Source organism: Chamaea fasciata, unplaced genomic scaffold, assembly GCF_029207755.1.
Source record: "Chamaea fasciata isolate MVZ Bird 193981 ecotype frontalis unplaced genomic scaffold, bChaFas1.0.hap1 SCAF_5, whole genome shotgun sequence".
Classification (NCBI taxonomy): Eukaryota; Metazoa; Chordata; class Aves; order Passeriformes; family Sylviidae; genus Chamaea; species Chamaea fasciata.
Genome location: NW_027094090.1, coordinates 21,539,685 through 21,567,486, shown reverse-complemented (window position 1 = coordinate 21,567,486; position 27,802 = coordinate 21,539,685). Strand labels below are relative to the sequence as shown.

At 40.8% G+C, this 27,802-nt stretch overlaps 1 protein-coding gene across 2 annotated transcripts in view; it reads right to left on the bottom strand.

The window, feature by feature from the left end:
- WASL (WASP like actin nucleation promoting factor) overlaps window positions 1-25,234 on the bottom strand; it is a 50,545-nt gene extending 25,311 nt beyond the window's left edge. The window contains exons 1-2 of one of the 2 annotated variants that reach the window (XM_066182993.1): window positions 24,936-25,233; window positions 24,830-24,881 (exon numbers count right to left, since the gene is read on the bottom strand). In XM_066182993.1, the coding sequence (XP_066039090.1) occupies window positions 24,830-24,881; window positions 24,936-24,943 (60 nt within the window). In that variant the 5' untranslated portion in view covers window positions 24,944-25,233. Of the gene's footprint in view, window positions 1-24,829 lie in introns of both variants that reach the window. The other variant, XM_066182991.1, reaches the window with a different exon arrangement.
- Between the last annotated feature and the right edge of the window lie 2,568 nt (window positions 25,235-27,802).

Sequence of the window (27,802 nt, the reverse complement as noted above, 5' to 3'; positions counted from 1 at the left end):
GATGCAGATTATTCCACACTAGATTGTTTCAGTCACTACAACATTTTTGAGCATATTTTCTAGTATGTATGTGTTTTACCTTAAGAGTCCCATCAGGAAAGGAAAACAGAAGCCCTTGAAGAATATGCATTTAGCAGGGAAGTCGTAAGGACATAAAGCCTAAACGACTTGTAACGGGCCAGACCAGAGGCTATCTAGCCTAGGATCTACACTCCAGCAGCACCAGATGCCAAAAGAAGGTAAGAATACAACAGCATACCATTACAACTATGGAAGCATATCCCCAGGAACTTCCAGGTTGGAGCTCAAAGCTCCCCAGGCCATCAATACAAACAGCATTTTTCCGTTGTGAATTTGTCTATTCACTCTTCAGACCCATGTGAAATTCTGAGCATGATAACACTGGACAGGATTGTATTTCACAGTTTTCTAATGCACTGTGTGAATAATTAGCTCCTTTTATCTAGACTTTTGCCACCTGCTAGTTTCAGTTGATTTTACCACCTTACTCTTACACTAAGAGATGGTGTTGATGGCTTTGTAGCTGTTCCTTTATGCTGCACATCCTTTCATAGCTATTTGCCACACTTCTTTGGCCTCTACACTCTCTTAAGGAATTTTAGGAAGCAACACTAGTTTTACGTCATTCTTGTACAAGAAAAAAAAATCATACTACACATGCCCTTGTCACTCTTATGTGGATATTAACTAGTCCTACTATGTCCTTCTTTGCATTGGGATGAGACTTATGCTATGTGAATCCAGTTTGTTAGCCCTCTGAACATAGGGTCACATTAATGGTTTTCTGCTTTGTTCTCTACATATTTCACTATCAGTCAAAAATGGCATGTCCTTTATCACTATGAAATATTAAGCAGATGTTTTCTTTAATCTGTTATAGTTCCTAGACCTTTCCGGATGACTTACACCCAATCTGAGTAATGGGCTCCCTACTAAGTTTTCCCTAGTAGGTTTTTTTCCCACCTGCTCAATAAGGATCACTTTGCCTTCATCAACACTGACTACTTGCCAAAACAGTAGACATCTAGACATGCAGGCATGTCTTCTGGCATTATAAGATTATCTACTAAATATCACTGTCACCATGGTCATACTTTCCAAATGGCTTAAAACCCCAAAAGAATAGCCTAAGTTTCACTGGATTTTTTAAAATTAAAAAACCTTCAGTTTTGTTAAAATAGAGCCAACATAATACAGTCAGACTGACAGCTACACCTTAGGGAAGCTATATAACCTTTGCCCAAGCACTGAGATGCTAACTTTCACAAGTCAAGATAGATTTCTGTTTCTCTTTGCAGCCACCTCATCAGAAGTTGTCAGATTAACTACTAATCATGCTGGTAACATACAGAAGAAGACATTGCACGATTGTCTGATGAAAAGAGTTCTTTGTAGTTGCTTCCTCAAGTGCTTACAACTAAGTGTGGAGTAAAACTTCTCTCCCTATAATCTACAGAGTAATATGAGTAATTTAATCATAAGTGCATTTGTCAGATGAGTAAAAAGGGACCTAAGAATTAGCCATACTACCACAACAAAACAGTTATATCTACAACTCAATATCATCTAAGAAGGGAAGCATCTAAGAGATGCCATTTCCCCCCCATGTTACAAACAGACAATGACCTAATTTTGGGCACAGCTGGGCAGTTTGCTCAAAACCTCTGCTTCTCTAACAGCCTTTTCCCCTCATTTCTCCAGTATTTTCTAATTGTTAAATTGATACCCTTGTAGACACAAAATACACAGGAGCAAAATGGGCAATTCTACAGTTTAGCCACAGCAACTATCTCGCCACCCTGCAAGAAACCTTCTTAACACTCCAAGACAAATCCAGCTCCACTAACCTCTACCCAACAGGACTTCTCACAGAAATGGGTGGCCTTGGCCGGAATTATACAACTTAAATTCAAGGCACAGGAGACAGTGACCTGTGTCAAGGTATGGCTCCCTATGCATTGCTTATTATCATATCTACCAGCAAAAGCACCAACTGGATGATCTGGGTAAACCAGTCAGTGTCGTAACTCAACAACTGCTTATCAAACCTTGAACCAACACCTACCTCGTGAGTACAAAGAAGGATATTACACAGAGTGTGTCCCCATTCTGCATAATCATAATAGATTTAATATGTACTTTGTTACCCTATGAGTAGAGCTTGATTTACAAGTTAGACAACGATTTCACTGAATCTAAAGTAGGTTTTGTTTTGAGGTCTACCAAGTTTAGAGTTCAACTGCATTTTAGCTTACTCATTAGCATTGTACAAATTCCTAGTGTTGACAAGCTGCAATGAGGCTTTTGCATATTAGTATATAAACAATTGGTTACAAATTCTGCTATCATATCACTCCAGGTTTTTTTATTAAAAGGGCAATACAGGAAAAAAAATACAAAGTGTATTTTGGGGGACAGGGGGAGAAGGACATTCGTCCCCTGTTTATTTTCATTATGTAGAGCAGTGGTGCCAAACTTTCTGCTATTCAGTTTCTGGAACAAAGATGGTAAAAGTAATCATCCACAACATTCAGAAATCTACAGACTCATGGTGAAATTCTAAACTTGAGAAAATAAAACTTTATCTACCGCTATTCAATATGAATCCTAGCCATATAATTCAATTTAAAAAGTTCAAATTTAATTGCATAATTGCAGCATCTGAGAACATTTACACAAATACCATAATTTGAGTATTCTACTGTATTTACTGTGTATTCACTATTTTGAAGCCAATTAATATACCCAGCTCAGTTACTCATAGCATTCTTGAAGAGAATCTTGCATTTAAAAGTATGGGTTCTTTTATATGTAAATATTTTTTCAGAGTCAGACCACTGAATCAACATAATGACTGTATTTTTTTTTCAGACATGTAGGTCACTTTGTTACTACTGTATTTTCAGGAGGAGAATTTTGAAGTTGTCACTACTGCTTTTTTAAGAGTTTTGGTGAGGACCTTGTCATTTCTATACAGCTGTGTATTTAGAAAAGGTGCATAGGGGAAAGAAATAAGGTAGTCCACCAAAAACTGATGGGCCATGGAGGTGAAAACCAACACTGCTCAGTTCCCATTATTTTTTCCACAGTCAACCTCCAGCTGGAGGACATACCATTGATTCCAGGAACCTGTCACACCCTTCAAGCTGATGAGCTATGAAGCAGTAAGCCTGTGCTGTCAGCTGTACACTGGCTGTCTCACCGGAAGAGCTGGTCCTACCTTTTGACCCATGTTGCAGGATATATGGTATCAACTAAAGGCTCACGAAAACACCTTCTGACTGCAAAACTTAGCCACAACCAGTCATCACACATTTGCAGAATGTGATCACACCAGCCACTGACAGTTTCTGACTGGGCAGCAGATAGCTGTGTACTTTGATTGGTTTCTGGTGTGAACATTTGCTGCAGTGGCCTGACAATTTAATGGCTTGCTGTAATTCAAGTGTTTCTCAAAAAATAGTGAAGCAAGCCAACACAGACGGTGGCACATCTCTTTACAAGAAAGAATCATTACAATGCATGGCTTATGGCTGACAGACATTAAAACATAGTAAGCCCAAAGTCACAACAAAGAGTGGCAGCAAAATTAAAGCTGCAAGATACTCAGCCACCTCAGTATACACCAGAACAGAATGCAAGACCCAGTGGGATGGTTTTTTGCAGTGTTTACATACAGTTGACAACAGGCTGTGGTGCAAAGATCAAAGACTCATAAAACGACTTTGGCTGGATGTGTCCAGGCCAAGCTCCTGCTCCAAAAAGGGTAATTAAAAGCCGAGCATTCATTTGCTCAGGGTCCTGTCCAGTTAAGTTTAAGGGCTAGAAAATCACCTCTGAGCTTAATCACTCCCATTTTGGTGCTTGTACAAACGCATTTAGGTTTCATGAATTTCTCTAAGGGTTCAGTATTGTTATGTGTTACACGTTGACAGTACTATTGAAGACTCACTAGCATTAACTTTCAACTTTTTCCCGATTTTAAGAGTGATGGCTTTTTCCCCATAAAGGTGCAGAACCCTGCATACACACAAGTTAATCCCACGTGACAAAGCTTGCTTTTCTGAAGTTATTTTTCCCAGCCCCTGAAAGTGTCTTACAGATAAAACCAGGAAAAAAAAGATTAAAAAATATGAGAAGACTTTGTCCTCTAATGCAAGAATGCAAGTAGCAGCAGTTGCTTCCAAGCAGAATAACCTCTTGAAAAAACCCACACTTATACAATGGCTGTAGCTTCTTCACAAAGTCAGTCTAAGGACCTTCAGCTCAATTAGCTTTTACATTCCTGGGGGAAAAAGCAAGCTATAGTGAACAGCTGTGTGCAATCCAAACCCTGTAGGAATAGAAATCAGTATTTCTATTCTCTTTTCCATAAAGCAGGTATCTGGAAATGTTGTCTTAATCAATACTAGAGCTTGTGAGAAGGTACCTATGGCAGGTATTTTTAAGACATGCTATGGCAGAAATCCTCATTATGGCTAAGCCAAGATATTGCAGCCTGACCAGATGATGCTGGGTGTTCCTGGGTCACACATTTCTTCTTTGATACAACACAGGAAGACAGCCCGCAGTTTGCTTGTAGCGTGACCGTTCAAGAACGAAGGGCTGTTGCTATTCACTGACATTACAACAGCAGGTAGGTTCTCCTCAGAGAGCAGGGTTCAGGAACACAGGCATACTAACATCAAGTACCACTTCACTGCAGAAATGCTTACTAAGGCCCAATTTTAATCTTGACCACAAGAACAGCAGAAAGCTTCAGTACCAAAGCAACCTCTAATAGCCTAGCATTAGCTGAGTCACCAAAGAACATAAGGAAACAGTATCATTAAGACTCATGAATGAGAAAGACAAGAAGCAGAAGTGAGACCATGCCCTATAGAAAACTGACCTTCATTCACAGAAAACCGGGCAATTAGATAGAATTCAGTGGCTGACATTTTTCTCCAGATGACAAATATTCTGAAGGAGAAAAAAACCAACCAAAATACAGCACTGACTAATCAAGCAGAGACAGCACTTGAAATATTAGATTTTTTTTTCAAAATAAACTTAGGTTTTAGCAATTACACTTTTAAATGTAGGTACTTTAATTAACTCATGTTATTCAATGCAAACATAATTGTAATTAGACAGTGATAATAACTCCCTGTTGTTTTGCAATTGCCTTATCTTCGGTATCATAAATATATAGGGATTCCAAAGATGTTTCTGCAGTGCTCAGTATAGCTACGCGTTTTATCTCATCACTCAACAGAAACATAAAACTCGCTGTAGGGACCAGGCACTAGTACATCCACCCCTTTCTCAAGGGAAGACTTTGGTGCCCTACACAATCAACCTCTACTTGCTCTTTCTGGCAGTTCATTTTTCCTTCTGCACAGTGGTCCTGTTTCAAGAAAAAAATGTAGCTTTTTTTCTTGGCATTGAGGAGTCTCCTATGATGTGGGAACAATATGTTCCCTTCCTGCTAGAAGGGCTGATAACCCACTTCCAGGGAGAATGTTCTCTCCACCATGCACTCCTACAGAAGGCATGTACTGCAACCTCCTCCAATGGCAATTTTAAATGAATTCACTAGGCTTTTCAATAAGCCACTATTAAAATGACCCCCAACTGACTAGGCCACATAAGAAAACATGCAAGTACGCTTCCCTAATAATTGCAACATTTTAAGGAGCAAAGGCATTTGCTAGAGTAGACAAAAAAATTTCCCAGCACTTTCACATAAACTTAGAAGAGTTTAATTGGGTTCAGAATCCTACAACATTGATTAGCCCTGGAGAGGAGGTAAGCCAACCTTCTTAAGTGTGGGTGTCTAGTATGATGATATAGGCGCAATTCAGGCCTAACAGCGAGAAATACGAACACAAATTAACATCAACACTCTATTTTAAAAAGCTCAGGAAGTATTCACAAGTGTCAATTTGTAATTACTTTTCGGTTACAGATGGGAAAGGATTGAGATGGGAAGAACTTGGAGAGAGAAAGGACTGGTGATGCTGAAGGCAGACAACTCTTGTGTATTGCTGACAGCATCATGTGAAGGACTGCAAGGATTAGGGCCCCAGACAACAGAATAAGCACAAGACATGCATCTAACTGACGTTTTAGGCTTTCCCCTCTCAAAACAGTGTATCAGGCTATTTATGGTTACTGCATCTTGTACAAAGAAAGTGTGATGATACTGTCTTGATAGCATGCACACACATGTGTGCAAAAAATGCTCTTCAAGGACTCCATATTTTGACTACAAAATTAGGTTTTCGTCAGTCAGATTTTGCAACTCTCAGATTGCTTTATAATTTATGTTTTCACACCAGGTTGCCTTCAGAATCATCACAACTGAGTCTAAATATGACAACGTTCATTCACTGGGAATTTGACCGCTACTCAATTTCTGATTTGGACAAACTGTGATTACTTCAATTTTAAACCTATTACAGTTTCTGAAGTTATATTTAGCAAATTATTAAGAATCTCCTCTTTAAAGATAATTGTGTATTGCAAAAAAGCTACCTTCAGATGTTACTGATGAGATTTTAAACTAGTTTCCCATAGGAAAAGGACATAGAGAACTTTACAAGTTTGCTGGCAGATTTCAGTAAGTTAAGCAGCTAGAAACAATCTTCCAATTTTTATGCCATTTACAAGACATTGTTTCCCAAAGACCAACTGACTGCTCCAGAGACAGGAAAACTAAAGCAAGACTTCACACTATTTGACAGAACTGACAAAAGAAAGCCTTTTGTAAATATCCAGTCATATGAAAACTTTATTTCATGCAAATTGAAAAATTACTCAGCTGAAAACACTGACGCCTCACCAGTTCTACTGCTTGTGAAATTATTTGCTACTATTACCAAGAGTGTTCAATTTTAAGCTTAAAGCTTGCTTTTCACCTTATTAATTTCCCATGATTGTCCACTGATTTAAAAATGCCACATACATAGATGTCAGGAAAATAGTTTTTTTCCACCTTTACATAAAGTTAGGCTATTAGAACTAAAACCACTGTGTAAGAGATGCTGCTTTTTCTTATTTGAAGGCAGAAGGAAGAAAGAAACTTTTTCAGAAATAACAAAGCTACTTCAGGTATTTCCTATCACTTCTGAAACATGAGAAGACAGTTCTGTTTAACACATAGCCAAAACATTTAAGGAAATAAGAGATCAAAACCAATTTAAAAAAAAAAAAAAAAAAAAAAAGGAAAGTTAACACCTAAGAACAGATTCCCTGTCTTGCCCGATAACCAGACAAGTCAGCTGCAATATCCTCACTGAATATTTTTTACTGATGTGAACAAGGTACCAGTGATCATTACGTGATGGTACAACAAAAAAACGGGATGGAACAAGGGACTGCTGCTTAACAAATCGAAGCCATAAAAGTACTTGTCTGAACTTAGGGCTGCTGTTGCCCACTAAAGAGATCCTTCATTCCTGATCCTCAGTGAGCCAGTTACAGACAGCTCACATTTTAACAAGTGTCCTCAGATACTAATTCATCCGCCTTTCGAGTACCTCCCACAACTCCCAGCTCGGTTAGAGCCGCCAACTCCTTTTCAAAACATTGCTTCCATGGTGGATCACAGAAGACCAACAATCAAGGTGTGGGTAAACAGCACAGCATATAAAGCCTAATCAAACAGCACATGATTAAGAGACATTCTTTTATCAGACACAGCATGAAGATATTTTTAAATCCTACAACCTCAGCTGAGGACAGCACATGGAAGACTTCAGCCTTCCTGAGATATGACATAACCATAACCACAAGAATGCTGCAGATTATAATATTCCAAGCTATCTGTTTAGCAGATCATTTACCAGCTGACATACACGACCTGGGGCTTCCAGTGATGAGCAAGCTGAACACTGTCACTTCCTGTTTAATGGCCCAGCATCACTCATTGAGCTGCACCTCACTGCTTAATGCTGCTGAAACCTTGGCTGCCCACAGAACAGCACACACAGCAAAACAGTTACTTGTGCTCTGGAGTTGAAGTTTTTCATATAGTTACTTTCAGGAGTAGAGAATGTGCTGTATTACAGGCTTTCCATAAATTTGCCACTGTCTACTGCCATGGAACAGAAATTCTCACTAAAGAAGACATTTTGTCTTGCAGTTCCACTCCCTCTCCAGCCTCCCAAGAAACACTCAGATTTAAAGCATGTAAGACTGTTCTTGCCAAAGCTCAGGGAATTTTAGATGAAATGCTGAAGTCCACCATTCAATTTTGATCCATTCTAAATTTATCAAGACTCCCAAGATTAGGATGAACCTTATACAACCAGACCATTGCACAGACACACAGATTAACCAGTTCTCAAAACTATGTTTCATGGTCATAAATGGAAACTGCAGATTCAAATCAAGAATCACAAGTTTCATTGCAATGCACAGGACAAAACTGGAGTTTGCCTCTGTTCTGTCCTGTTCCACTCCCCATCCAGCTACAAGAAAACCCAGCTTCCTTCCCTCAACATTCCCTTCTCTTCTACAGTAACTCACTGCTTTCATGCACTAAGGTCCTCTTTCTTCAGCCTTCATCAATCATTCCATACTCTGCACAGGAACATTTTGTAGATGCTAGTTCCATTCTAAATGCAGATTCTTACACGCAAATCTTCATACCCGCTTTGAAGATATGAGAGTGCTTTGAGAAAAAACATTAGAATTCAGGCCCATATTTATAGAGTTTGATCCACTGCAGTTCCTTATTGACCCACTCAATGATATAGGTATCATGCAGCTCACAAGTAAAAAAAAAAATCTGTAGAACAACAGCTAAATTGATTAAGGAAAGGATGTGAAGCATAAACCTCGGGAATTCATGTATTATCCTAGCTCTGGAACACTCATTAATGAGCCCTTGAGAATGCTATTCAGCACCCACTTGGTACTCCCAGGTCCAGATTTAAAATACAGATTTAAAAAAATTACTATTTGCTTTGCAGAGATGATGTGAAGATGAACTTCATTTATGATCTTTACACTTAAAGACAGAAAATAATATGGAATTTTGACTTTTGATACTTAGGGAAGATTGAAATAAAACAGCTTAAATTGTTTTAAAAGAACTCTTTTATAAGAACACAATAATTACATGCCAACATAAAACAAAGGACTCCCTTCAAAATATTAAGAAATATGAGAAAAGGCTATTAAAAGTAAAACCTCTTTGAACAATAGCCAGCAACTAGTCTCACAATTGTGTATACAACTTGTGTCCTGTCCTGTAAAGCAGACTCAATCCACTTACATAAAGGTTCTTAAGAGATGCAACCCCCCCTCACACTTTCACTGTGCCACAATTCAACGTGAACTAATTCCTCCTTGAGCAGTTCACATTTGAACAGAAGAGTTATGGTAATTCAAGTCAGATAAAAGAAATCATAACTGCATGTAAGATTTTTTTTTTTTTTAATATATACCAGCAACTGAGTCTGCTATGAATAGTTATTCCCAGTGACAAGTCTTAAAAAGTAGATACGCTATGGGGGGGAAAAAGGGCATAAATAGGCATTAGTTCTATGATGCCTTGCCATATTCAAAGTTTACTGCAGGATAAAACATTAGACACCAGTTGAATGCCCAGGAGACTGCTGGTTTTCATTTCGTTCTGGCAACAAGAAGTTGCATGCTAGTGTTTGTTTCTCCCCCCTGCCTTAGTTTCCTCATCTGTAACATGTAAGGGAGACACTGGCCTCTACCTCTGTAAAGTGTTTTGAGAAGTATTGATGAAGTTTTGCACTGTCACAGACAGAAATTATTTTTGGACTGTGTGGGATATGTGTCAACATTATCATCTCTGCTAATAGCAAGGGTTACGACAGGTTAATTTCCACATCTGTTTTAAGTAAGGAAATGGAGATATTCTTTTACCTTGGGGGTTGCCCCTTGGGTCTAGTGACATTTATTACAGCTAACAGTTTCAATTACCGCTCCCCAAAGGGGATCCTTCTTTGCAGGTACCAGCACTACATTTACCAAGGTGTTCTGGAGGCCAAAAGACACTTAAATTCACCTGTCTGTAAACAAGCTTTAGCAGTTTGGAAGCGGTGTCACAGAACAGTGGTCTTAGATGGCCAAATGTATGTAGATCTCAGGCTTACAATTTACATCACCTATTTCCACGCTAGACAAACCACGGCTGCAAATACTCTGTAACAAACTTACTCTGTAACAAATTTGCTTTTGTAAGTCACCATCACACTTATTTTTTACAAGGTACATTTAACTCCTGATTCTTAAGACAGAAGACCAAAGAGTACAAAGTGTATGACTCACAACTCCCCGTGTACCTGGAATTTCGCAGTGGTCTGTTCTATGACAACCCCTGAGCAATAATAATCCATGAAGTCTCAGTATGTAAGCATTGAAAGAAATGTAAAACAATGCACCAAAAAAAAAAGTAATTTTGAAAACCAGGCACTCTATCCTAGTTGTGTCACAGCCCTTCAGTAACGTCACTCTCATCATCCCCATATATCTAGGTTTATCTACAAAGGATTATGGCTACATTGAAAAATGCTAGGGAGAGTTTACTTGAGCATTTGGCATTGCTACCTAGTCCCCTACCTAAGAGCTGAAAACTTCACTGTAGCATAGCCTTTGCAGCTCAAGATTAGTGTGTAAACTCTCAGGTCAGGTATTACAAACCTCCAATTTCTACTACTAAAGAAAAGCCCCCACCAAAGAAATAATTTGTGCTTTTGTTACAATCTCTCCCCTTGATTGTCTACATGACTAGTACAAAGGCAATACTTGAGTGCAGTTAATTGAAGGGAAAAAACACCCAACCTTAGGGGAGGAATTGCTGAGTTTGCAATATTCAGTTTCCAGAGTGAAAAAAGAAATTAGTACAACCGAGCTCTGCCAAGCTTGGACTTAGTAAAAAATTCAGATTAAGAATTACTTTGAAATTCAGATATTAACAATGAAGTTGACAATTTCCTTTCCAAACTTACTACCCACTACCTGAAAATAAATGCAGAGGGGTCCTGAATGGGAAAACTCCTTCCCTGAAGCCAAAATTCTTTTGTAACTCTTTATGGTGCCAGAATGTTTCTTACAATGAAGTTGCCTGCTATACTGAACACACCTAGAAGAGCAAAAACTGTAAAGAATCTCCTTATTTAGAGTTAATGAAAAAGTGTTTATTTATACAAGAAAAATGTAGAAAGAGGGCGGCAGGATGTATTTTTCCACTGCACTTAACACTTGGGTGTCCATATCCAGCCACCAGTTTTAAGAAAAAAAGCAGTGCTTATTTTTTCTTTCAGTGCAAAGCTAGTAGTACAAGTTCACATAGCAAAAGGGAGGAACAGATACAGTGATATTGTTCTCAATCTTTAATTCTTAAATATTAATGTCTAGATGATCAGAACAAAATCACCCTCATCTTCATTTGAAGATGGTTAGCTCCCTATAACTGCTGCTTTACTTTTTGTTGCTTGTAAACATTGTTCAACAGCAGTAACAGATACGCTACATGAAAAGTTATGTGTACCAACCTGAATTTAGAAGTAATACAAAAATTATTTCACTCTACTTACAACAGAACTAGTAGTACTAGACTCATGTGAAACAAAGCTTACAATAAAAAAGCCAATATTTATTACACCACTATAAGTTTAGAATCCACAAAGTCACACCAATATAATTAACATGGACACAGTAAAGATATTTTAACAACAGTTAGGCCAGAAAATATCTGTTTCAAAGAACAGCTAAAAGAATCATCAGGTCTGAAACTGACCTTTAATCTTATTGGTATTGTCTGAATTAATGAAATACAGCACATTTAGCCAAAATATCGACTTAAATGAAAAAGATCTTAAGATAGCTTTGCTTGTGATCACAGTGAAGTTGTAACACTGACAATCTGTATAGCACTGCATTCCAATATGTGAGTATTATTATCCTAATCAAGCACTAGATTTGAAGCATTACATGCTTCAGTTTCTGAACTACTTTTCTGCAAGTCTCCAAGTCTCTTCTGGAGCAGACAGAGGATAACGTGCTCAGCCTCACCGGTTCCTGCTGCTTGGGAGAACTGGCAGCTGCTTTCTTGTCAGGTCAAGTGTTTGTCACTATTCTGGAAACCTCCACTTATGCAATAAATTACAGTGCTTTTATGACAGTATAAAATCAGCAGGTAAATTGTTACACCATACTAACATAATAAAAATGTACATAATAAATGTTATGCTAGTTATAATCATTGAACGTATGAACTATAACTTAGAAGTTATTAGTGAAATACTGATTATTTTTTTCAGATGTGTAACACTTTTGGAAACAAGATATTCCTCTGTAAGGCCACTGATGCACCTTAAATCCCACTGACTGAAAGAAGGTACCCTTTGTCAAAGCAGACTTTGGATTTTCAGTTTTTCTGTAGATATTCTCTTCCTTTGTGATCAACTAACTACATCAATTGCTCTGAGCACTTGAACAGCCTCAATCTGTTAGTATAGAAACAGAAAACTCTTGATGTTGAGTGTATGACAGATAATACCACTCCCATGAGGATACAGTTTAGACAAAAAATAAGCTGGTTACCTCACTAAGACAGAATTCAAGAAAAAATTACACCCTACTCAAGAGACTTTACATGAATATACAAATAGTGTATCCCTCCCAATCTCCTGGAATAAATTATCACAGGTGTGACCCCCACAGAATAGCAATACATTGCTAGAAGTTCAGTATGGTTGATTGTATCAACAGATTTAAGTCTTTATAACTGGGTCCTCAAAAGACCTAGAGGATAAATTGCCAGAAGCTTTAACACTCTGGCACAAATGCTTCCCACAGGAAGTTGGTGATGGAGAGTGCCAGTAACACAGCTGGATCCTGAGAAAGACTTGGGGGGGATGGGAGGGGGTGGAGTTTGGGGTGAATAAAAAAAAAATCTTGATTTCCTGATAGTCTAATATCCATTCCTGGGCACACAGAGCAGATTTAAAGAGTAAACTGAAGGCGAGTCAGCTTCACCAATGGAACTGTCCCATTGAACATCTGTTACTGAAAACTGCATCCTTCAGAAGGCCATCACCATCCACCATGTTATGTGCAATAAGATACACAGCTTGGGAGCTTTTTACTAGATTATGTGGAACTAAGATCTCTAAATCTGCCAATCCTTACATAAAAGTTTCAGTTCTACAACAAATGCAACAGACCTCTGCAGAATTCCAGACTCCAAGAAGTGACATGTCAGTCAGCTCATTCCAGGACTAGGTTACTGGGACAAACCAGGCACCATGCTGCACCTAAAGTGCCCAGAGCACCTGAATTGAAGACCAGCCTTGATAATGCACAGCAGACATTTGTATCCATGGCTGATTTATTTGGACTAAGCCAACTATGTAACACCCTTTGCTAACTCAGACTTGCATCATAGTGATATTTTTTGTATGCGGTGACCTTGGAGAAGTTATTTCCAGTCAAATGTATACTAGTGGCATCTAGCATCATTTCATTGCTAGAACAATTACTGCAGCCAGAATTGACAAGCAAGTCACCATCCTTAACCTAAGCCTAAAAACACGCAGCTTCTAAATCCGTGACACATTGTTATCTCTCTTCTGCTCTGAACCAAACGCTACCTACCTGTCGTAGGAGAGAACTGCTTGTACAGCACTGAGCCTCAACAGGGGACCAGTTCCTGCCAGTGCTGACTTTTAAAAGTGACACTGGAAAAAAATATGGCCTGAAGCAAGAGAGGGAATAACCGGACACTCAAGGGGAAAAAAATTATAAAATAAAACCTTGAGAGAAGTGTTTATAGAACTGAGGCATGCTAACACTATCTAGCAGATCTTGTAAACATGGAAGACACAATGATCCTGAGCTCATACCTTTATACCCCCAACAAAACCAACGATTAAGGTGAGATACCAGAACAGACAGAGTATGTTATGATTAAACTATCACTAATTACACTACTTCATACCCTAGAACAGTCTCTGGAGCTCAATAAGGAAACAAACTATTGCATCTGAGCTGACTGGAAACTGCTACAACACTCCAAAATGAAGCTTCAGGTAGGATTCCAAGAGAACTGCACATCCCTGGAAGCTCTGAAGATGCATAGAACTTTTCTTAAATTACTTACAAACTACTTATCAGAAAATAAACCTTCAGACAGGACACATTTTCTTGGTAGGCCATCGCTCTGCAAATGAGAAGTGAAGTGAAAGAAATGTAGCATCCTTTAAGGTTATCCCTGCTGTACCTCATGCAAGCTGTAGAGGCACAGCTACAAGTCAGCTACATGTCCTTACCAGAAGGCAAAATCATTTTTTTTCCTCCTGAAATCAGAGATGAGAAACCTTATGAGCTTGTGTTCACCATATCAGTATCAAACAGACTTGAAAATTGTCCACTGCAGCAGGTGATTACACGCACAGGCACACTTTAGTCTGCTATAAACTTCTAGGCACCTGCATTTTCTCAGGTTTCCAAAAGCAATTTCTAGGAGCAGAAAGACAATATTGAATTTTGCTGCTGGCAGGAAAACCAGGTTTGACTTGAACTTAATGTCAAAGCAGACAGTTATGTGCACAGCAGCAGAGCTCACCCTTATTCTGTGATCTACACGCTACTGACAATGCTAGAACAGACAGCTGACATCTTCCCATCCCCAGAACTGCTTTTGCATCCTTGCAGATTTCCCTGGTTGTGCAGATACAAGTCAGTAAGACCTGGGCCACTTTCTGGATATGATGAGAAATGGTGCAGAATGCATATATGCATAAAGGAACAAACTCTCTTCCCAACACAGCATGAATTGGGTAGTGATGGCCCTACCCCATATGATGTACCAGGAAGTGTTTACACCATTCTGATCTCAAAACCACACTCATATTAATTTAAGCAACTACTAGGGTAGCACTTGAAATTGTGCCAACAAATTTCACTGTGGATGGTCACTGGAACAGTGAGTTCATGCTACTGCCCCACTTAGGTTTGTTAGCCATTAGTATGTTAGCACAGCTGGCTGACAGATCAGAGGTGAGAAAAAGGACAAGATGCATGCTTCTGCCACCAAGCTTAAATGTTATCAGCAGCATAAAGGTAGGGTCCTGACAGGTATGGCCACTGAGAGAGACAGACTCCTTAGTAACACAGTGTGAAGTCTGGAGCAGCAGCATGACCACTTACTCCTTTGATAAAAAAAAATCATAAGCAATATGAAAAGAGGACACAGAAACAAACAGGATTTGTCATTTACAGGCTCTTAAGACCAGAGGTGTTCAAAGAGGCTGTCGAGGAAAAGCCTCAATGACAAACTGAAGCATTCAAAGCAAGACCTCCTAAATGACACAAAAAGATGAAGTTAAAACCATGACATAAAGTGAGATCTACATATCCCAGCAAAATATTTAGCACCAAATTCATCTCCATGCATCCTATCAAACAAAACTGTAACACAACTACAGGATGTTGCATCTAGATGTTTGAATTAAGGCAAGGAAGAACATGCCCTGAGCAGAGACAACAGCTGTATTATCAGTCTCTCAGGTATAGAAATACTGAATACATGATTTGTATTTGATTTTTAATGATTTTTAAAAATAAAAAAAAATGGTGTATTGAACTGCTACTGAGTTCTATACATCAAGTGCAACCAGCGTTTTCTGCCACCATCACACTTTAAATTTAAAGCTATACAAGGTTTTAAAATTCCAGCTACCCAAACTGAGCACAGTGCTAACAGTACAGTGTAACACAGAGGCCAACACTGTTTAAGAATGGCCAAAATTACAACACCTATTGTCTGGCTAAAAAATATTGGTCCACTTAACATCGCATAAAATTAAGCCCAAACCCTGAATTTTTAAAAACTGTTTATTATCACGTTGCTAAAAATATAAATGCCAATAAATGCATGTCCAGTTATAAAATGAATTTCATATCTGAGATACTCTTAACTAAAACCTAAAGCCAATAAAGAAAAAAATAGCCCTGCATTTAATTTGTTAGAAACTATTGCTTCCTTCTCTGCAAATGCAAGGGGAAGCTTTTGCCTGTGGTATTGCACAGAACACACACCACTACAGGATGTTCATAGTTTTCTTCCTCTTTTCAGTTAACCACAAAAATCAAGTGCAGTTTTACAGAGAGGAGCTTATTTGGATGCCTTTGTGTATATTTAGTGTCATAAGCCAAGTGATGTTTCTGTTTGTTTTGGCTGACTGAGGGGGAGTAAAGGGAAAAAATGTCTACTTAGAAAGAATGACCACATCTTAGCTGTGCTCAGAGAGAGCTGTCACATGGTTAGAGCAGCAGGAAATAACTTACAGTCCAGCTGAAGCAGGACTAAGCAATTCTGTGGTTTCAAATCTGAGCCTGTAGAGTTGCTGAAGCTGTATCTCCCAGTATCCAGTTTCTTAATATAGCAGCTCACAAACTGGAGAGTCCGGTCCTGCCCGGAGAAGCAGCAGGGAAGGGTGGAGCAGTGCAGGAAGCCTGAGGAATACCATACTCCTGCTTCTGTACACCCTCCTCATATCCACTAAAAGTTCTCTTCCCTTTAACAACATTAACAATGACTTTGGCCAGTGGAGACAATATAGGTGAGGAATGTGTAACGGCCAGGTCTCAGGCTCAAGTGCACTCTGTGTGTGCATTGGCAAACAGTGCCTGGCATAGACACTGCCTCCTCTCCTCATGACTTCCCTTGTGCAGTGCTCTGCTGAGCTGCAGTACTTGCCATGTCTATCCCAGCACTGCACAGGGGTAGGACTACACATCTGATGAGAAAAACCAGATCCCCCTTTGTTCATCCTCCAGAACAAAGCAGCTGAGGAACTGTGGAGGGGGAATAAGGGAGTGGAAGGGAGAATGGTGAGGAAGAGAATCAGTCCTACCTGGAGATTTTTGCACAATTATGGATGCAGGAGCTGAATGGAGAAAGGAAGATTCTCGAAGCACTTTATGTGCAAGAAGAAAACAGGAGAGGAGGAAACCCTGTTACTGGGACAGGACAGAAAACTTACTAAAAACATAAAAAGAGCATGTGTGTTAAAAGAGGACAAGGAGGACATGATGAAAGTGGAGACACGAGATTTGGAGAGCAGAGGTCACTACGCGGGACTTCAAGTTACATCAGCAGGATGGGGCTTACAAAAGAAATAGTGGTTAAATTGACTCCTAAAATAGAAAATTCTTTCCAAGTCAATAAATTACTGCTTCTGTTACAAAATGTACTAAGGAGGTTGTAAAAACTCTCACTTTTATCTTCAACACAGAAAAATATTAATACAACAAATTAATTTCTTATCCACAAATCACACACAGCTAAACTGGCTGTCACCTTGGGACGGGAGAAAACATGTAAAATTTACTGCCAAATTCCCACTTTCAAATATTCTTGCTTCTAGACACCAAGACAAGTACTAGAGCTTGTTACCTAAGCTCAGCAAGTGCTAGCCAACTTTTGGGAAAGCCATCATCATCAGTAATACTTAAAGTAAATGCGTTTTTTAAAAGGATTTGCAATTTCAGAGGGAAGAGTTATCTTTGCATAACTGAGAGTTCAAATAATGAAAAATAGTTTTCTAAGCTGTTCAAAAAGGCAAAAGTCATACTTTCTTTTGCTAGGTCAGTGTTTCTCAAATTGCAGGCATAGTACCTTCACAAGCAAAATATGCTTATATGGGAGCATATCTGAGCTCACTGAGTGCACCACGCTGATGCTGCACAGTGGCTAATGAACAAGGGGAGATAAGGGCAAAATAACACAATTGCATTGAAGGGAAAGGAGATAGATGAAGGCAGGGAAATTCTGAATTACACGAAGTTCTGCAGGGGAAAATGGTGTGTGAAACTGTCTTACAGAAATGGAAACACTTACAACCTTAGTGTGATCTTTCAGCTTTAAGCTAGACACACTGGAGAACTGAAAAATGTACTAATACTGTTTCTCAGAAAACCTAAAAAGAAAATGCTGCCTTAAGAGTGAGGATTTTGAGGACAGCTAAATAAACAGTAGAGGGAAAACAGCCTCACCAAGGTGGGGATGAATGTATGAAAGCAAGTGCCTAAAGTGAGAAGCAATCTGCAAATGTGTCGTGGAGCTCTGCAGCAACAGTTTCCTTGCCAGCAATGATCATCTCCACAGAACACTATGTCTACAGGAATTGAGTAATTCATTTAATGAACTTATTCCAGGATCATATATCCTTAACACAGACATTCTAATTTGAGATGCCTAAAGTGTCATTTACTGCACAAAGAGGTGTCAGCAAAACTGTCTACCTTTAACTCAGAAGTGTCTGAGAAAACACTACTAAATTTTATGAATTAAGCAAGTGAGCAGCTTTCTAAGAAAGTGTCCCTATGACTGTTTAAACTGCATCTTTTCTTTTTCTATTTCAACCTTCTAGAACACCGCTTCCGTCATGTGATGATCACACTTCAGGGTCTTCAAATTTAACTACAACTGCCCCTGAAGGTAACACCACACTTACTGTACCCATTTTATTGGATATCCAGGCATCAGTAGCATGTCTGGAAGCCACAAAAGATAGGGTGGCAGCGTACCCAAGCAAATACCCTGAGAAACTATCTTGTACAGCATCTGAGACACATCCCAGTAGAGTGGGCTGTTTAAAACCACCCATGAAGATACACTTCTAGTTCCACTAAACCCACTCTGCAAAATTTACTGTTACAAGGAAAACAAACTAGCCAATTAAAAAAAAAAAAAATTTCCCTCCGTGCATTAGTAACACTATGTCGAACTTTTTTCAGGAAACTGTACCCAAACCTACCAATAAGCAATTCTGTCTAGTGCCTGTGACACATTTTCGTTACTTCCTGTATTTTATTATCTAGGTATTAGGTAATGAAACCATAGATCTCCTGTATACTAAGTTTTATTTCTATACTACAAAGATTCCTCAAGAGACAAGCCCATGAAACATGCTCACTGGAGGAAAGGACACTATAAATCTTACCACACAGCTTGAAGTCAGCAGCAAACTTCCTCAGCAAACTAAGCATTTAGAGCTCCACAAACCCCATCTACTCTGCAGACAGTTCTACCTATGAAAGGTCAATGACAGGATTGGGCCTTTTTTCACGTTGGTTAATGATCTAGTACAAAGTTCCTAGGTGGCACTCACTCTTCACATACAAATATCTCCAATGCTTCACTCCACCCATCCCGGCACTAAGCTAGAAGCTGCCAGTGGCAATTGCTGCCACTGCTGGCACCTGCAGCCACTATAAATGAAAGCAGTAGATGAGTTTTTAATACTGGCACTATTAAAAGTGGAGCAATAAGGGTCACAAAAAGTTCCAAAGAAAAAAGAGCTGAGTTTTTTCAGGCAGAAGTACCAGAACTCTTTCAAAAAAGAAATTCAAAATCTAAAATTAGAGCATTCCCCATTATCATGTTTTTAGCCTGAAACTGCATGGTTCTTATGAGATGGATCTTGCACTATTCACTTGTGACAAATTTGGCTAGTACTAAATCTTTCAGAACCCCAGAAGAAATAACCAGAGAGAAAAACATACCAGTGATAAAGGATTCAAAACAGTATTTACAAGCAGATAATGCCAAGAAATCACATCAATTTTCCATTAAAGGAAGAACAAAGTAGTCTTTACATTTACAAACTTGCATGAAATAGCAAATTCAATCTTCCTCTTCTAACAAGAACCTACCTCTTCCTTGGGTGTTCTCCTAAGCAAGGGCTATCGGGACATCTTGGTGAAAAACTTGCAGTCAGAACTTGACTGTTCATCTGAGTCTTACATTAAAACTTTGCCCTCTTCTAAATTCCTTAATGTGAGTCTTAGCTGTGAAAAACCATCATGTTCCAACACAACAGCTTGTGACTACAAATCGTTTTCATCCTGTTGTGTATGTACACCATAGGATTCCACAGCACATATCAGGAGCATGAGTGGCATACTTGACCATCTGATTAACCACAGAGATGCTGAGAGACTTTCAGCACTTGACTGCCTCCAAAACAGAAAAAATATATCTACAAAGACGCTCAGAAGCAAATGCAATAATGCTGAAACCTTAACAGAGTGAGGCACAGGTTCCACGTCTATCTCAGTAGATCACCCTTCATTCAGCAACACATAAATGCTTCACAACAGACACACAGTGACTGAAACTTGCAGCAGGACTCACTCCTCATATCAAGACACAATTTGTCTAGCACATGACATACAAGAACAGCCAGGAGAGATGTAACCACTACAGTCACTGGAGCAAAGATAAAAACTTCTGTTAGCTGAGTTTCTATCTTAAAGTCAGCTGAATAGCAGATTCAGGTAACTGACAGTGAGGTTTATTGAAATATGGGATTTTAACACCTAAATTTCTGTCTTTTACTCCTTAAGCATATCCCACACTTTGTGAATTGATGCTTTGCCTCAAAAATACATACAGCTATGAGATGCAGTGCCTTCTAGACTGCTCCCAAGTGGTCACAAAACATTTCTCATCCACAGGTAAATAAGCTGAGGCAGTGAACTATGCTGTGAAGACATTAATAGCAAGCTGTGAGGAAAACGAGCATGAGAAACACACGACGATGGTTGTACCACTTGCTCTACAGAGTGACCCATTACTGTGAAAATCAGGTTTGTAGGCACAAGTTTGGTTCAAAGGAACTGTCAAAACCCCACGGTCATTCCCTCTACAAAGGAAAATTATCACTGATAAGCTGTTCAGGGAACTCACTCTAACAGATACTAGTGAGGTGTCTAAAGATGCTAGATGTCTTTTGTAGAACAGAGCAAATCTCAAAGGAAATCCAGGCTTAATTCTCAATACTCTTCTGTTCCACAAGACCCCATCCTATACACTTTATCTTCTTCTCACTCCACATCTCATTGAAAAACAAATGCAAAGGTGGGAGAATCACCACTGAGTTAACGACTCAGTTCTCCCTACTTGTTGTACAGGGGCTAAATCCTTTTTAAATTACAATGTTGATTTTTGATGTACAGACTGCAGCCTAAACTCAAACTAAAGAGTCCCAACAGTTCTCAGACACGTGAAGTTGACCATTACTTAGACCTCTAGTCTACCTTCAAGTCTTAGTTCATGCTGTTTTCACAAGCACAAGTAATCTTACAAGTCCCTTCCTGATAAAACATTTAATTCTTATCCATTAAGGGCTATAACTGCTATTCAAGTTTACACTTTGTTTTATCTCAACTATTACTGCAATTTGTTCTTTGGCTCTGATATACACACTTATTCTGGTCACATGCACTTTTAAAAGCAGCCAAAACAGTTTTCTTAGCTTACTGCTGTGTCACTTCTCTTTCTGCATCCTTCACCAGTTCCTGTTTACCATATGAACCATGGCAAGATCCTACAAAGAACAACATATTCCTTGCCTTATTTATTACACCCTATCCAAGTGTTGAGTCCTGCTTCTAAGCAGCATAAAATATCCATACTCCATTTTACCTACTTCTAATGCTACCAAGTGCATACTTCTCATGTTTTTTTTTGTTTACTAAGGCCTCTCAAAAATTATTTTTATGGAATAAACTAGTTTTCCATTACTGACGTCTCTGACCAATATTAATCATACAAATTATAAAAGTTACTTATTACAGATTATAAAAGGGACACCTAACATTTACTTTTTCTTACAAAACTCATTGTTATTTAAAGTAATGATTTGTAACTAATCAGAACTTCCACAAAAACTTCTAAGTTGGGCATAACCACAAAAAAAAATCATTAATATGGACAAAACTTATCTCACAGCTCTCCTTAGTATAAGTGTATATAAAATTTTGTTTCTATATTATTAAGAAGTTATTTAAAACTTTTTACAGATAGCAAATTTTGCACCTGACCTAGATAACAAAGGTCACAACCCTGAATGAAAATTAGTTACATGCCTAAACAATGGAAGTCCTAAAGGGCTTTACGCTGGATACATTCTGTAAGTAGTTCTACATCTGGAATCATATTTCAGCCAAATTAACTCTAGCTACAGCTTTGACTATTAGTCAGTGGCTTGCTTTTGAAAGCCTGATCTGTCACGGGCAAAGGTATTTTAATTGCTTATAGATTCAGATAAACATTTTACAGCTCACCAAGGGGAGGGGGAAAAAAATACAAAAAAATCAATTACCCCCTGTATGTACACTTGCTTACTAGTGAGTTTCTCGAAGTACCAGTAGGAGTCTGAAAAACGGTATCAGTAAAACACAGTGATGGCTCTTCACCATTTCCCCCACTCACAGGAAATTTTTTTATCAGGCATCATTACTTAAGATGCCATTGGAATTATGTTCGTTTGCAAGTTCACAGACCGAGTGCTCAATCAAAGTTATACTAGATAAATTCCTTTGCTTTTCCACAGAACAAAAATCAGATAGTTGAATCCTCAGTGTTACTTCAAAATAGCTGCCTTGTTACCAGTCAGAGGAAAGACTGAGATAAATCAGATTCGGAGCACCACAACCTTTCTTAACTAAGCCCTTCAGGCCTGATAGGAGCACTATGGCATCCATTAAGAACTCTATAAATTATTACTACAAAGAGTATCTAGGAGCATGGTTTAATGTTTCAATTTTCCTCTGGTGTTCATTCCAGTAGTGATCTAAACACAAGGTCTAGTCAAACAAAACCTAAAATTATGTCAATGTGGCTGATACACATGACATCCAGTAGCCTCTCCATGCCCCAGAGTGACAGAAACACCACCTGCAGCAAGCAGCAAGGCAGCCCAGATATTCCAGGTGATTGCAAGAGCAAGCATTTAGCATCCTCCAGAACTCACAAAGCTTTCCTTTCTTAAAAAGCAGCACTTACAGTCTGAAACTTCACTAATGAGTAATTCAAATACGGATATTATGAGATCAAATATCACAAATATTACAGCACAAAGGCATTTATCAGCATAGCATGTTGAGTCAAGCTGGAAGGTCAGGGGTACCAAGAGTCCTACTGGGCTCCAGCAGATACTGTGGTTTCAAGTTAAGACAGCCAAGGCTGTTATCATCCCCAGGTACTCATTCCACTTCTCTGCCTAAGACAATGCCCTCCAAGGGACAGAATATTCAACCTGTTCACTTGTTTCTCTATTTCTGGCTCATGCCACACAGTGAGCCAAAAAAGCCAGGTTAAATACCTCTAGACCTTCAATGCTCACGTCCTCAAGATCAAGCAGAAAACCTCAACTGTACTAAAATAAGCCTATGATTAACTTAGAGAACATAAAGGGCTGGGGAAAAGGGGAAACAACAGATCACAATTATAAGAACCTCAATTGGAAAGTCATCCAAATTTCAGTGTAAATCAGAAGAATGTGTAATTTCAAGCAAGCCATAAATCCCATGACATCCAGATCCTGTGAAGATATTTACCTCCAGTCTGCTTTCAACATACTATTTTTGCAGAAAAGTTGGGAGCTTAACTAGGGGAGTTTTACAGCTGAGTATAACAGAAATTATAAGTGCATTCAGCTGACAAGAAAAAAAATCAAGTTATAGAAAAGCAAACTGGAAATCAATTCACACACGAATTCATGCACTATTTTTTATATTTAGAGAAAAGCTGATACTTTTTTTTTCTTTCTTAGCAAAGAAGCTGAAGATATGAAAAGTTGCCTGAAATTAGCTCAGGCACTTCTACAAATCTGTACTTTTCAAAACATACACTTTAGGGTCATAGCTTCTGACACACAACTTAGTTACTGACAGCAACCCACCCCAATGTAAATATTCTCTACTTCCTGTTCTGTTGCTGCATCTTATGTTTTCCTCGCAGCAGTCAATTTGATCAACAATACCATTTCAAAGTCCAGAGAGTTATGTAGAATCAGTATGGCTACACGGATATCCTGCTTTAAGTCACAGTTTTGAGTTCATGAAACACCCTCCACAGCTTTACAGCAAGTGCCTAACAGTATTTTAGGTACTGGACACGATGCACCCGAATAGTCATTGTTTTGAAAAATATGATTTTTTAAAAAGCCGCTTCTTTTCTAATGAAAGGGGTTATATTTTGAAGCTTTCAAATAGGTTTTTTTGATACAGATAAGTAGTTTTAGTACAGTTTTACCTTACATGCAAGAAGGTATTCCAAAACCGAACTTACTGATATAGAAATAGGAAAATATGCAATATTTGAGTATACACTAACCTGTTGTTTAGGCTAAGAAAAGTACAGACTAAACCCAAGGCAGGCCTAGCACTGATACGAGCCTTCCTACAACTTCGTCCAACACTGCTTTGTCGTACCGCTGGTGCACCTGGGCTCCGTCCCGGCCTCGTCGAGCAACGGAACTTTTCCCCCCCGAGCCCCGCGGCCGGTCCTTTGCGGCCGGTTCCCCCCGCAGCGCACGGGCCGGCGGCAGGGCAGCGGGAGCCCCGCCGGCCCCCGGGAGCTCCGTACGGGGATGGACAGCGAGGCGGGGAAGGACGGCGCCCACACCGCTGCCCGAGGCGGTCTCGGAGCCGCCCGGCGCGCCCGGCTCCGAAGTGAGCGAGGCCGGGGCGGCGCTCAGGGCCGGCAGCTCCGCCGGACCGGGTCGGCCGAGGGGCCGCCGCCGTTCATCGCTCCCCGCCCTGCGCTGCGGGCGAGCCGGGCGGGTAGCGAGGCCTGCGAGGGCCACCCCCCTCCCGACGCCGGGACAGGGCAGTCGAGCAGGATGAAACTTCCACAGCCTCAACTTCCCAGCGCCCGGCCGGGCTGTCCTCACACGCCCCCGCCTGACCCGGGCCCCGACTCGGGGCGCCTTGGTGGGGCGGCTGGAGGTCCCCCAGTCTCGTCGCCCCCCTAGTCGGGACTTACCACGCATTTCTTGCCGAGGAAGCCGAAGAGGCTCTCGTTCTCCTGCGGGGTGAGCAGCAGCGAGCCCACGTTGGCGGCCCGCCGCGGGGGCTGCTGCTGCGGGGTGCCGCTCATGGCCGGGGCCGGCCCGGCGCTGCCCTCGCCGCCCTGCGACCGATGGCGCCCGCGGCCCCTTCCTCCCCTTCCTCCTCCGCCGCCGGGGCCTCACAGCAGCCGCATCGCGGAGCCTTCCTCGCGGGGCCGGGCAAGGAGGGAGGAGAAGAGGGGCGGCGGGGAGGGGGGCGGCCGGGAAAGGGGGTGCCGGGCAGCAGTGCAGCCGCGCCGGAGCCGCTCCGCGCCGGGGCCGATCCCGATCGCTCCCGCCCCTAAACTTCCAACTCCGGCCCGGCCCCGGCGGCCGCGCGATCCAACATGGCAGCGGGGGCGGGCGAGACCACGGCGCACGGCAGCCAAGGGGGAGCCCGGCGAGCGCGCGGCCGCCGCGACCATGCGCCGTGCGGGGGGGAGGGGAGGGCGTCGCCTTCCGCGCCCGCCCCCTCGGTACCTGCCGGGCCGGGCGGTGCTGGGCATGGGCAGCGGGCGGGGGCGAGAGGAGGAGGAGGAGGATGATCCGAGCACGAAGAAGAAGAAGCCCAAAAGGAGGAGTGGTCGCTGCCGTAGGGACGCGGCCGCTGTCCCGGAGCCGTGGGAACCGCCGGGGCGCCGTGAGGGGCGGTGTCGCCCGGAGGTGGTGGGGAGCCCGGGTCCGTGGGGGAATGGCCCGGAGCGCGAAGGGGCCCCAACATCGCCTGAGCGCGGGGTATCCGGGCCGCCCGCGGGGATCGGGAACCAGCGTGTGCTGGAAGCCCTTCAGCTGTCAGTGGAACCCGGTGTAATTTGTAACCCAAAAGTCTTTTCTCGTTCTGTGGCAGAAAGGAAGCGTGTTACCCCCGCAGGCCGCCCAGCCGGGGTGTCGCTGTGTGAGCCAGCGGGGAGGCCGGGCGGGAGTGTCACCCACCCCCGGCCAAGCGCTGCCTGCCACAGTCTGAGGTGAAACACCTCGAAATAGTAAGTATTTCACGCTCTCCAGGAGCCAGCTGCTGAGTAGAAATCACGTATACAATCAACAGCCTTTGTCAGCCAGATTTCTCTTCCACCTGCTTCTCTCCATGTGACAGCAACCAGCTGCGATGGGGGTTGAAGACATTTCAAAACCCAAAGCGCTGCTGCTTATACTCAGCTTTCAGCTACACTATAGAAACGTTCATGTTTCTCATGTGCAAGAGTGAAAAACAGATATGAAAGTGAGCACCTTGCTAGTTTTCTGTGGTTTTAGGTGAGGAGTGTGTCTCGTCTGATAAATTAGCTGTCTGTGTGGAAGGTGCTAGGTGAAAGATGGAAGGTCCCCCACTGTAATTTAATGTACATTGTAGAGTAGAACTGAAGAAGTACAAGAGGAAATGAACCAGGGAAGACAGGAGAAAAACCTGGGAACACAAGTCTTTATATGATGCTGTACTGACTTCAAATCTTCCAAAAGATCAGGTGGGGACAAGATGGCAGCCCCTTCTGCTCTACTATCAGGCCTTTCTGCCTGTAGTTATAAGCTTATAACTGTGTCCAAAAGTGTAAGGAAGGGAGAATATGGAAGGAAATCCTGATTTTACACCATAAAAATAGTTTGAAATGCATGCATATGCAGGATTCCTCAATCTGCAGGACTCTCAGAAGTGACTTGAGTCTTACTGTAAAGGAAAACCAGTAGGAACCAAGTGCTTCCAAAGTACTTCACAGCAATTCTAGGTTCTTCAGTTTTACCCACTTTGTGTAGAGTACACATTTTCTGTGTAAGTATGTGTGTATTTTTAGTGGAATGGGAAATGCTAAAGTGGCAGCATTTCTTTCATTGCAAATGTATGTGAAAAGATGAAATACTTGGAAGCACTGTACAAGATGGTATTCTGTGGGATTTTTTTGTGGGCTTTTTTTTTTGAGGTTTGTTTGTTTTGGGGTTTTTATTTCATAAACCAAATAATTATTATATAGCTTAAGCCATTTAGGGGAAATTTACATGTCTCCCTTACTGGTGGTGTAAATAACAAAAAATACAGTACACCCTCAATGGGTATATGCTGGTACTGTCCTCATCTTCTCATCCCTTTTATTCCCTGATTATTTTTTCTCTCTAAAAACTTTTGATGTTTGTTCCTGTGTAGATCTTGCCATACTGCTTGGGTGTTACAGGTGGTGCATTTTGCTTCATACTTTTCAGACCAGCTGGCTGGTAGTTATTCTTAAGGGACTTTTAACCTTCAGGCTCTATTGTTAGGGTTTTGTTTGGTTTTTTAATAAGGGGAGGCAGGAAAGGGAAGAAAAGAGGTCTATTTTCAGCCCTTTTCAGTGTTTCATTAATTATTCAAAAAGTGTTTCTTTTTTTATATCATGGCTAAGCAGCAAGTCCTGAAGGGAAGGGGAAATATCAATATTTGTCAATACATCCAAGGCATTCACTGAAAAAAAAAATTGTCTTTGATATATATGTTTGCAGTAATTTCAGCAAAAACCTGCTGTTTCTGCATAAAACATCCAATTGAAGCAAAGTTCTCTCAAGGAAAGCCACCAAGTAGAGTTACCTGTCTGTATTTTGAAGACATAGGTGTGCTCTTGCTGACTTAGGGCAATTGCTGTTTATTGGGGGCTGTGTTCTGAATTTCCCCCTGTGCTCCTTAGGGTTCAAATTGTGTTACCCATTGCTGATGTCTGTGACCTTCTAGGGAAGCTGGTCTTCTTTCATATTTTTCCGTTTCAGGGTACCAGCTCATAGCACCGAGGTACTGAAATACATTGGAAATTGCATAATGTGTATCAATATAAGTAAGTGTCGTGATTTTAAAGATCTATATTATAAATACTTCTTTAATAAATAGATTTTATTATTCTTGTCAGAGTTACCTTTGACAGAAAATAAATTTTGTCTTTTAATGTGAACCTCTA